At 36.8% G+C, this 12,621-nt stretch overlaps 2 protein-coding genes across 3 annotated transcripts in view; one reads left to right on the top strand and one right to left on the bottom strand.

Moving 5' to 3' along the window:
- Positions 1–4,223, top strand: part of PLPPR5 (phospholipid phosphatase related 5) — a 149,855-nt gene extending 145,632 nt beyond the window's left edge. The window contains exon 10 of the mRNA XM_032697143.1: positions 4,122–4,223. The gene's annotated coding sequence lies outside the window, so the exon portion shown is untranslated. The remainder of the gene's footprint in view (positions 1–4,121) is intronic.
- SNX7 (sorting nexin 7) overlaps positions 1–12,621 on the bottom strand; it is a 28,736-nt gene that overhangs the window by 1,174 nt on the left and 14,941 nt on the right. The window contains exons 7-9 of one of the 2 annotated variants that reach the window (XM_032697142.1): positions 12,493–12,579; positions 6,884–7,036; positions 3,485–3,845 (exon numbers count right to left, since the gene is read on the bottom strand). In XM_032697142.1, coding sequence (XP_032553033.1) covers positions 3,840–3,845; positions 6,884–7,036; positions 12,493–12,579 — 246 coding nt within the window. In that variant the 3' untranslated portion in view covers positions 3,485–3,839. Of the gene's footprint in view, positions 1–3,484; positions 3,846–6,883; positions 7,037–12,492; positions 12,580–12,621 lie in introns of those variants that run through there. The other variant, XM_032697140.1, reaches the window with a different exon arrangement.

The raw sequence follows: 12,621 nt of genomic DNA, 5'->3' as shown, positions 1-12,621 counted from the left end.
AGGCTTCTACTATTTCAAGTCTATCAGTAGAACAAGGCAGGGAAATTCATGCAATAATTTTCTTGTTCTGATGCTGTTGATAAAAAGCTCTTGAAATGGAAATGTTCTAACAAAATTTTGACTTATACATTTGTATCTATTGTTCTAGACACCGCAGCTTATTTACTACTTAGTGTACACAGGTTTTTTTTCATGAAGAATCTGTATTATTCACAATAAATAGGTCTTCTGAAATTTCTCAGGAAATATATATTAAAACCTGGATAGCACACTCCATTTACCTGAACTCTGAATTAAAACAGTAGCCTGAACAGCATCATTTCCTAACTGAAATCTTTTGCCATAAGCTATTCAAGCCACAGCAATTTGCTAAGCGCGGCTACAGTGGAACATCTAGCATCCATCTGTCATTGCTTAGGAGATGTGGAAATTACGCTGCTTGAACTTACAGCCACCTAACTCTGTTAGACATTTCTTGTGAATGACTTCCAAGCTCTGCCATTAAATATGCAGATTTAATCATATTACACTGGGTCCTGGTATAGCTCCATATCTATGTGCAAGCTGATGAGTGGGAGGATCTGATAGTCACGAATAATGTTAAAGTATAAGCTCAAAGAGCAAAACAAAGAATACACACAGGATGACTGGAGCTGGGAGAATCCATGACGATAGAAGGATGCAGAACCAGGGATACCCGTAAAATTATGGGTGACAAAAGTAACAAGAAAAAGCAAACAAAAGTCAGCAGTGATTTTGTCTCTGAAGACAAGAAAGTAGATGTGGGTCTGCAAGATAATGAGAGTGGTTAAAACGGCCAACTGAACAAAAAGAGCACAAAGAAAAAGTATGTGGGAGCTTATTCTTGCATACGTTTTTGGTTGTTATCAGCCCTGTTAGAGATCATTCCTGTTACTCATATATTGTCCCCTAGACTATGAATACCATGAATCTACTCCCTCAATCTTTCTTTTCTGATCTTTCTGACAAAAGCCCCAACTAACTTCTGCTATTGCATACAACATTATGCTGCTGTTCAGAGTACATCTAATGTTTGAATTACTGTGAAAAGAGAGGACTAACAGGATAAGATTCATGTGGAAATCTGCTTTCTTCATTGACTTTTTGAAGAAATGTTATTTTGAAATGGTACATCAGGGAGAAATAGTGAAGATACTGCTGGCACGAACAGTGAACTGCAAGTGGTGCAAACTGTTTTCTGACTTAAAAGGTCTTTTTGACCTTTTGTATAAAGCCTTTAAGGTTTGATCATTAGATTCTCCCATACTTCATGTGACACTGTGGCAGCTGAATCTATCTGAGATGCCTGAGTTGGAGTGTGGCATCTTGGTTTTAAAATGTCAGTGAGGCAGCAACATGTCTTCGCTGTGGCGCTCAAACTCAGCAATTGCTGTTTGCTGGAGCTCAGCCTCGGTTACCATCCTAGAGAGCTGCAAGACACAGCTGTTTTCCTAGGCTTTTTCTAGATATAGGACAATAAAACATCACTTCTTCTTGAAGAGTCTTTTGTTGGCAATGACAGATTTTTTTTCCTGAACCACAGTTTAATTTATACCATGTAACTCCATGTTTTGTCATTCTGCAGTTTCAGTAATGTGAGTTAAAATACATATATCAGCACTGGCTGCACTGTAAAAATGGCTTTGTCTTATCTTTGCAACACTGAGCCAAACTGCACATGTTAAAATGCAATCACAGTATATTGCTTAAGCAGAGAGATACAATCTACTGAAGTCTTTCCAGACAAAGATGCAAAGCATTTTTTCACACAAGTTATTCAGTTTTTAATTCATCTCTGTTTATATAACCAAAGCACATTTTTCAAAATGTAAGAGGTGGCTCATTTCACTGTCAGACATCACAGTGCTGCTACAGCTGACAAGTTTTATAATTAACCATACCAAAACAAAACTAGGTCTCTGTGCCTTAGGCTCAAGCTTTTCATACTGTGAAGCATGAACTGCATAAACGACATTTTGTTAGTGATGTATACTTCAACGTTATTACAGAATGATTCTACTCCATTCTCCTGGGAGGCTGAAAACGGAGATCTCAATAGAGGATCAGCCAGTTTTCACAAAGGACACAGAAAGGAAGAAAAAAACCCCAGAAAATCCAGACTGAGGAAATTAAATGTCTTTGCACAGGATTGAAATTCATAATCCAATTATTTGTAAAAGCCCAATGGAAGAAATAAAAAAAGCCTAAATACACAAAATGAAATAGCAAGAGCTTAAATAAGGCTATTTTACCTAAAATATTCTGATTACTACTGCAGGACATGTATCTATTCTACAACATCAATCTTAGAAAAAAAACAGCAGAAAGTTTTTCGTATAGTACAATGGCATATATAACTAAAAAGGAGATATAAAAACAGAATATGTAGTAAGGATGTTAGCAGAAGCAGTGTGTCACATGCCCTGTGTGTTCCCTGTTATGCACGGTCAATACCTTAAAAATACCCTTTATGATGGCATTTTTTGGAGTAGAATATGAAAATGAAGTCTTGTTTGCGTCCAAGGCAGAAAATATTTTCATAATTTCTGGGTGCGAGGAAACAAAAAATAGAGTGCATAGAAACAGTCATTCCCACGATAAAAAATGTCTTCCTAAAATTATTTAAAAGAAATCGTAATGGATGAAGTGAATAAGGGTTCAAAGATGGAGCCTGTCTTTGAAGCGACATGCACAGAAGACAAATGGGCTCAGCCATGTGGGAGCTTCCGAAAATCACGTGAAGTTTGTTAGCTAAATTCCCAGGCATTGCTAAGGTAGGATGCGATCAACGTGCATGAGCAGCTAACTCTGCTACGCAACCAAATGACTAGTTAATGCATCATTACAGAGGCCTCTAGGGCAAGCAACAAATCTCATCTATTTTTCTACAGCTTTTACTAGACCGAGAGGTACATAAGGGAAGTTGCTGTAATGGGGAATAAGTATTGTTTTGCCCTAGTGAACCTTTTGGATCAATTTATGTCTATACAACAATGTAGGTCACAGAAATAGACTAAATTATGCTTGAGATATTTAAGACAATCAGGAAACCATTTATATTTTTGGAGAAGATTAAGGTGTGTCAATACCAACATGAATCTGACTATATCAAAGGTACCTTTAGCTTTTAATCTGATTAAGCTGGAAAGGTTTAACAGGATTAGTTTGACATGAGATAGATAAAATTAGACACTACACTTTAAAACAAAGGTTTATCCCTGCTCAACAAAAAACATGTTCTTTCAATGCCAAAACTAAGTATCATCCTACATTAGGAAAAACCACCAATCTTTATGCATTTACTAGAGCGTCTCATGAGCAGTGGAAAACCAAACTCATATATTTGCTGGAATTATAATGTCTAGTTATCTTTGGATTGAGCTGCCACTTATTCTGGTGTTCTTCCTGAACAAAATAGGTTAACAAAGTTCTTTGCTGAGAAAAAATGAAGTATTTCTTTTTCTTCAATGCTGTAAATGTCCTAGTGACTATAGTAAACACATGAGGAAAAAAAAAAAAGAATTTAGTATATGTTTAATCGGTTTTGCTCTTTGAAACCAGAGTTCAACACTGCTCAGTTTTTCACTAGTTTGCACCAGTTACATTTCAAATATGCTACCTAAATAATACTACCAGCACCACCACCAACTTTGTATTTTGGTTTTTGTAATGCTGCATAGAATATCTATACCTAAATTAATGAAAATACTCATGGTGACAATCAGCTTTCTCAGCTGGTAAGCTCCACCCTGTGGACAGTTTGTGATTCCAGCTGTTTGGCAGATGTCTCTTCTGGACTAAGGTGTCTGACCATAGTGTCATGCCTAAGGCATCAAGAAAAGGAATAAAATAAACAGTACAGTGTTAACTCATGCTGCATTCAAGAACTTTTCTCTGTAAGGCAAACAAATCAATGCTATTTAGTTCACAAATACAAGTAAAGTTCTGAACTTTTAAAAATCAAAGCCTTTTTACATAGTTTCAGAAAATCCCCCCTATTTTAGCAATGCATTTACAGTTATTATTATTACAGTATTTTTTTGGCTTTAAGCCTTTGTGGAATACAGGTAGACTTAAGAATGTATTCAAATCTTTTCCAGAGCAAAGAAAAGGAAGTAGAGAGCTCTATGAACTCTTGAGACCAGCTACAGGAATGCCAAATGATTGGTCAGTCATGGTAATTCTTGGCTACTAAATGATATATTTAAATATAATTAAGTGTGTACATTATCACAGAAAAGCTTTCATTTTCATAGGCCTGCACAGGAGCACCCTGAAAATTTGCAACACTGGGCTTTCATTTGTTGTCTTTGTTACCACAGCATTGAGAGTCACAAAGAGATTGGTGATTTCATGGCTGCAGAAACAAAGCAACACTTCTTATTCAAGTATATTAAATAGAGATAGTCAATAAACTGGAAGGCTACAGGAATAACTCTACTTGTTTTGAATTAGTAAAGCCAGAGAAATACAATTACAGGTAATGCTTTAAAGTAGCACTTCATTAATGTGAAAATTAATTCTGCTTAAGGGAGACATACTCTTTTATGAAATACTCTTAACATCTAAATGATGCTTGATAATTTGATAGCAGAATCCTTAGGCAACTACAATTACAGAAAACCCCAGATAAATATAAGGTCTACTCTTCTCCCATATTTTGACCAAGAGGAAATAACATTTTAGAAATTCTAGTGTACTTTGACACATTGCTACGTTGTATTTGATCACACTGGCTTGAGTTTTATACAGTCTTGAAGGACTGGATTCTCTGCTGCAGAAGCCATCAGAAAACAGATGGTTGTCTCTCATCACTGTAGTTCTCAGAAATTTAAGGGATGCAGAGGATGACCACTAACAGGAATGACTCCTGAATCACATCCATGGCATCCATGATGCCTGGGAAAATGCACAGAATGTGCTTTGGGAAAAAGAAAAGGCAAGGAATGAGGGATGCTACAGCAAGAAAAGGCTTAGTAAGCATCAAATGGTGCATCAAAAGTCTGAATGAGTAACTTCAGACATGTGAAAGAATGTTAATGATGCAAGTAATGACTGAAAAGAGAAAAACACTGTAAGAGGAACTGTGTGCATAAGTTTAATGAGTTAGACTCAAACCCTTAAGGCAGGATTTTGTTTCCTACTGCAAGCATAAAAATAATATTCTCCTTCCCAGGTTTCTGAGATTCCCTTCCTGAAGTTTCACTTCCAAACAGCTGGAGCAGATGCCAGAGCTTATTTTCCTGCTCCTTTCAGGAGTGCATTGCACACCTGTAATTTTTAATATAAAGGCAGTAATCAGTAATCATTTCTCCAATAGTTAACCATCAGCATTAACCACAGGTCTCAGATAAATGGGTATTTTAGATCAAAACTCCCAATCGAAATATTAATTTTATCAAATTCTCTTGAATGTCAGGATTAAAATAATGATTTTCTGATAAAACAGAGAGATATTGGTAAGCCCTCATGTTGCAAGCAAGGAGTGATACATTTAGCACAATGTTGTTTATTAATGCAACTGCTGCAGTAAGATAAGGGTTTTTTTCTAAAATATAGATCTACTGAGATGTAACAGTAAACCCATTTTATGCAGATTTCAATATTTAAGAAAAGCACAAAGAATCATGTCTCAGTATAAACCAATTTGTCCAGTATTTCAGAGGCTATTTAAGAAGAACCACCACCAGTTACAGAAATAGCTGAATCTTTTTCTGCAGTTTGTGGCTAAAATAATAATTTCATGTACAGTATGAGCTTTGGTGTTCTGAATTAAACTTCTGATTCAGCAAAAAGCATTTCTAGACAGGAAAAAGAAACAAATAATTATTTTTGTGTTTTAGCTAATCATTCATAAACAAAATATTCCAATATATTCAGCACTGTTTTATCATACATATTGCTGCTATAGAAGTCAGAGACCATCAATAACTGAAGACAATGTGAGAGGATGCTTGCTGTCTGATTTCAGAAAATATTTTGATCTTAATATGTAACAACAGATTGTCAATGTCCATGCATCTCACAGACCGCATGTTAATTAATTAGACTTGATGATCAAGAGCTCTGTCTTTTCAATTACGTTTTACAAAATGATTTGTAAAATCAGGGCACTGCCATTGGCTAATGGGCGATCCATAAAAAGTTTGGACTACAGGACTGGAAGTTACAGATATCAACATATATCTGCAAAAAATACTGATTTATGATTAATAGATGGCCTATTGTATTCCATTTTTTTTCCTAAAATAAGGAGAAATTCTTTAAAAAACTTCAAGGCATCTGGGATATTTTCAAAATGCGCATTTCAATCAAGAACGTGTTCCCCATAAGGAAACTTCACAGAATGCTTAATGTATTTTGTTGTATGTTTTCAAGTTCTCCTTCTGAGTACATATCCTTGTAAATGGAAATTCTTACCAAGAATATTACCCGTGGCATTAGAGCTGAAACTAAAAATATGATAGAATAACACTGAAACTTTTTCCTCACACAGGATCATTTAGACAGGTTTGAGCCTTCCAGAGGGCTTCTTCATGCAGTTACTGCAAAATGTTTCCAAACTGAAATATAGCAGCTGACACTGAACCGAAAAATATGTTCCAAATTGTTGTGGTTAGTAAAACAAGAGTGCCCTCTGTCGATGATGAACTCAAGATCGACCACTTGGGCACAAACAAAACATTTTGCTTGAAATGTGTCAAATTAAGGATAACTGCTTCCCTCTTCCCACAAAACATGATTCTGAAGTTAACAAATGTTTGAACTAAAATGCAAAAATTCCTCTTTACAGGCAATCCATGAACTTTTGCACTGAAATAACCAGTGAAAAAATAACATTGCTATGAGAAAGAGTTTTTACCTCTTCATAAAAACGGAGATTATTCTCAGCCACATTAGTGAATGTTGATCTCATATCACACTGCATGTTCTGCTTCCACCTGTCCCAATCCGCTTTCAGAGCATTATTGGCACGTTCAACTTTGTCTTCAAGTTTCCCAATCTCTTCTGAGAACTAAATATTAATTGTAAATATTAAAAAATATTAGGAAAATCACCATTTTCAAAATTATTGAAATCAACTGATTGTAGTGGAGGCAAACAGAACTGAAAAAGCAAGGCTGATATTTAACTTAGCACAAAAAATCATATTGAAACATCATTCCTAATGAATAACTCACTATAATTTTTGAAATATTAATAACAGAAATTCCAGACCACAATTCAAGTATTCCTGAAGATATTTTTATTGGCTGAGAAGTTACAGACTCTGGCACGTCTTCACTAGCGCCTGACAGTAATGCATCTAAAAAGTAAAATATAGAGGGCTTTACTGAAGCATAATCAACTCTACAGTTAGATTTGCGCAAGAAAAATGAGAAAACCCTGACAGAACCTTTGATAACCTCGGGAGAAACCAGAATGGGGAGAAGACAGCAGAAATCAAAAGCACAACCTTTTTGATTTCTTGCCTGTCACACTGTCATCATTTTTGTGGAACCATATGAAGGAAAAAGGAATACAGAAGCAGAGAAAGAAGTTAAACCAAAGGACTTTAACAGAGAAGAAACTCTTCCACATTGATCCAGGATCCAAAACCTTGAGGGCTAGTCTACAGACGTTACTTGCTTCTAATTACTGTAGATGCACAAAGTGACTTTGCAGCTAATGGCATGAGTAAGTGCACAGCGGCCCTCTCTTTAATGAGTTTTCTAGTCTTCTCAGTAATTTTGTTACCTATTGTCATTTACTAATCAGCAGTGTCAGTTCTGGCTGACACTAGATACATCTCCTGTAGCTACAGTGCAAAATTCATCTGCTGCGACTGCAGAGTTACTGTCTGCAGCAGGAGGGGTCAGGCAAGAACATCACCAGTAAGGAACATCAAGCAGGAAATTTAATTCCTTGTATTGCTTCCATTGCAACTCAGGTCCCATACACTTCTTCTGCTTCCTTGTATTCTGCTATCAGGCAAATAATTTTTTTCCTCGTACAACACCTCTGTAAACTTGGATAGCTATTCGTGCTTTCTGTAGAGATGGTGTTATCAATGATAGGAAATTCAGGATTCCAGGATTAACTTCCAGGATTTTCTTCTGTGTTCTTCTTCTGTGTTCTTCTATTGGCAGAACACAGAAACATCAAAATTCAGAGCAGGATGTGGAAAGTCTTGGTGCACAGCCTCCTGCTTGAACCATGCAGGGGTAACAGCAATCCAAGTGCAACAGCAGTCCTGCCACCATTAGACACAAACTAAGCTGCACTGCCTGAAATGGTCACAGAACCTGGATCCCATTCAGTTCGACATACTAGAATCCTTCAGCTCTTAAAGTAGCCAAAAACTCCTTAGCTAGTAAAACTGAAAAATTCATCTGAATAGGTATTTTCCCCATTCCATAATAAACATTTTTAGTTAGACTTGATTTCTACACTGATTTTCTTTGGCACACTTCTAGATTAATAAAATACCAGTTATTAATCAAGAACAAAATGCAAAATCTTATTTCTACTTTACTGAAAAGCCCAAGTTCAATTACCTAGCCAGACCAGTAATCAAGTTACAGACAAGGGTAATTTCAACTACCAACTCTGCATTCAAAATGAAAAAGTTAATCCACAGTTTAAATGTGGGGGAATTACCTTTAAAGGAATTACAGGCAACTGGATTTGGTATTTTGAGCATATCCCATGCTAATTGCTTTTCCTTCAAACACCAAAAAATGAATGCACACGGAATACTGAAAATGGTGACATTTTTAAGACGATTTAGAGTAGGAAAGGCAGTTGAATCCATTCTCTGCTTTTACAAAAAAAAAAGTTCCTCTATGGGAATGCACTAGTCTACACACAAAAAGAATTACTCAGAAGTCGTGGCTCCAGCGGCTTCCCCTTATCTTGTTCTTTATATCTCTAAGTAATTTATTTTACAGTTTGTTTTTGTCTGTTCTTTTCTAGGAACTATGAATTTCTCCCACAGTGTAGTCACAGTGTGACATAGATAGGCAGACTCCGTTCTACATTCCTGCCTAGATATACAGTTTAAACATCCCCCTCTAAAGTCCCGAAGAACCGTGTGTTGTATCAAGACAAGGGTCTGACTTAAGATCTAAGGGCAGCATTATGCTGCCATCATCTCAAGTAGAGAGGTTTAATATCTAATTTTTGAAAATGAAAAAGAACCATAAATGCCACCCTCTTCAGCTGCCATGACAGCAGAATTCAAAGAAGAATGGCTTGATCTTAATAAAAACATTTACCTAGTGTGTACCTCACTTACAAGGTGTAAATTGTTACAATTTATCCTGCAAATTAAATAGGATTCTGAATCCATTTTCTTACATTGATCTCGCTGAGGCACCAAGTGTGAGAAATTAAATCTCACATCAGTGATCACCAGAGAAGGACAGCACAGTGCTAATCAGACATTCGACCACGGGACAGGAAGGTGGGAGCCAGACATTGTTAGGGCAGAGTGCCACCAGATGTGAAGAGTGGGACCTGTAGCCAAGAGACCTGGCCCAATAGCCAAATTACCTGGTGACACAGCATTTTACACTGTCTTAGTATGGTAAAATTGCATGAATTTCTATCTGCTGCATGAATTAATCCTACAGTTTTAAATTAATCCTTTAGCCTGGAGTTAAAACACAAGCTATACTCAGAATGTAATAGATTCAGCATTTCATCTCTTTACTACTCAGTTTCAAGCCTGAACACTAGAATCCTTAAGTTAGCATTTAATGCTTATCTGGTTCTGTCAGAGCACATTATACCAACATTTTGTCAGAATTACTATCAGCGCTAGTGGCAGTACTAAAACTGTTAAAAGTATCCAAACCACAGAGGGATACACGAGCATTGCTGTGTAGCCTTCAGAATGGAGCATGGGAGCGATGGAGCAACATATCCCAACAACTTCACAGCCAGAGCTCTGGAGGTAGAAAGGTCTAGACAAGCAAGAGGGTACCAAAGTCCTCCCAAATATCTCTATCAGAGCCTGCATCCAAAATCACAGTCTTCAAACCATCCATACCCTGAACAACTGCCACCTTCATGGACCAAATTTTGGAGCGGGAGACATTGTTTTGGGTTTTTAGCAGCACCACAAGCAGCTTCCTAAATGCCAGGTTGCAGAAGCACAGCTCAAGAAAACTTTTTTTTCCCCAGACAATGAGGTTAACGTCCCATAAGGTTTAATTTGCAATTCCAGCCTATTTCATCTGCACTGACCTTGGATATGTTTTACATTCTTCTGCTGTACAACCTCCTGTTTGTTAAATCATTTAATGTTTGCCGTGACCAATGTTAAAGATCTCACAGCCTTTTATCAGCTCTAATGACAGTCTGAGTCTCCTTATCTGTGGTGGAAATGTACTTCAAATGAAATTAGAGTTCATGCCACTCATTGTCAGCAAAATTTCTGGCTACTAGATTGCACTGACAAGTTCAATCTGACATCCATGAGATCATTAGAAGCTACAGGAGTTCTGCTTAGGAATAGAAATGTGCAAAGACACTCAAACTCAGTGTTTGGCACCAGTTCCAATAACAGTGCCTGTGTTATGACCACCTTTTATTTTGAAATCAGTTTGGTTAGGAGTGTCAGAAAAATATTTCAACACATAATAAAAATTTTAAAATAGTACAAAAATTACCAAGAAAACAGTTAGAAGTCACTTGAATGGTTAAAAATAGCAGTACAGCATTCTCTGTGACCAAACTATCCTTAATAGAAAAAGCCTTCTAATTAAGAAAACATCTTCAGATACAGCTGCCACTCAATTAGAGAACACAGAATTTTATTATCAGATTAGACTAACAGACATCTGTTTTACTGCTTTTGTGAGACTGCAAGGAGAATCAGGCTCTCAGAAACAGGATTCTCTGAAATGAGTAAGAAATAGAGGGATTGGACAGATAAAGCAAATATCTGAACACCTGGGTAATCACACTGTCCAAAGGCTTTACAAAAACTGTAAATGCAGATATTGAAACACAGAAACAGTGAAAAAAGATAACTTTGGGCAAGCTGATCTCAAAATCCTACTGGAAGCAAGTACAAACATCTCACGATGGCGTAAACCATTGTCAGTATCACATCAACATGGTGTAATTAATACTATGCTAAAGTAAAAATATTCCTTGATTTGTAGTAGTTCAGGAAAAAGGTAGTGCATGCACCTTGCCTGAGGACTCCATCAGGTTATAACAGGAATACATCCTGAAGAGGCCATGTCCTGCCATGCAATGTTCTATGGTGGACAGCAATGAAACTGCCTGCTAAACAAGCTGTATGAAACTGGAATTCATCACTGAATGGACCTGCCATTGCTATCCTGTTCCCAGCCTAGAGGACTTTTCCAACTTACCATCCTCTGTGCATTTTATAAGAGTTTCAAACTTTAAACTAAGGAAAGAGGACAGGAGAAGCAGCAAAGGAAGCAAAGAAACAAAAGCAGTTTAGAGAATGCAGAGGCAGAGAAATGATAGGACAATATAAGTAAAGAGAATTTCTACTTCAAGAAAAAAAAAACCAAAGAGGTATTTACTTAATGTCCCACTGCAGTACTCAGAGTCAAACTGTTACAAAATATACCATAGCCATAGTAGATACCAGAGAGTGGTAATATATTCTTATTTATTCATCTCAGTGACAAATCAAATGAAAATAGGAATTTCAAATCCAAAAACTATCTAAACAGCTCATCTTTACATGAAAACTAATTACAACAACTCTAATAAAAAATATCTGAAATGTCAAGGACTTTCTCCTTTTATGTACTAAAAAGTTATTAGTCAGTTTTATATATTATTTACACTGTATAACACTTTGCGTTAACACTGTGCTAAAAGGACATTACTTAGGCATGACAATTCAACAATCAAAAATTTTAAAATGCCAATACTCATGGTGGAAGTTGCTTTTAACTGGCTCGCTGAGCCTTGCTGATGGTTTTGGGGATGCCTGTCCCCACGGGCTACCAGTTACAGTCTGACTTCACTATAACGAATGAAGTGTCATACTGGACTTAAAAAAAATATTCGGCTCAACTAGATAGAACAAAATGCAGAATGTTTCATTTTAAATAAGCTTAATGAACAACTGCTGATTCTAACCACCTCCTCTCCCTCTCCTACATCAATGGAGCAGCAGCTACAAGAGCATTGCAGCAAGTCTTACTTTCTTTTAACTCCAAGTGTGGAAGCAAGTGGAAATGCTAAAAATAATCTGTGGTAGTCTGTGTTGACAAAACACAGTGGTCGCCCACTATGACCAGCCTTTCGCTCCAGCAGCCCATCTACTGAAGTGCTACATCTTTCTCAGGACTGCCTTTGCCTGGCACATACAGCTACAAAGAATTGCAGAGACACCATCCAGTTACTACACATGGCTTCACAGGACACTTCTTTTGCATATCTTTTGCAGTTAGAATAAGGCCTGGAAGATTTCAGCTTTCTGTACATACTCACCAGATCCTTTTCTGTCTTTCTATTGGCTAAAGCATCAACTTTGGAATCAAGCTCGCCTTGAATTTGGTCTCTCCTTTTCAAAACACCCTTAATATAGAAGAGGAAAAAAAAAGGAGTAAACTACACCAT

Source organism: Chiroxiphia lanceolata, chromosome 9, assembly GCF_009829145.1.
Source record: "Chiroxiphia lanceolata isolate bChiLan1 chromosome 9, bChiLan1.pri, whole genome shotgun sequence".
Classification (NCBI taxonomy): domain Eukaryota; kingdom Metazoa; phylum Chordata; class Aves; order Passeriformes; family Pipridae; genus Chiroxiphia; species Chiroxiphia lanceolata.
Note: the sequence above shows the minus strand (reverse complement) of the source record. Positions and strands in the feature narration are given on the sequence as shown.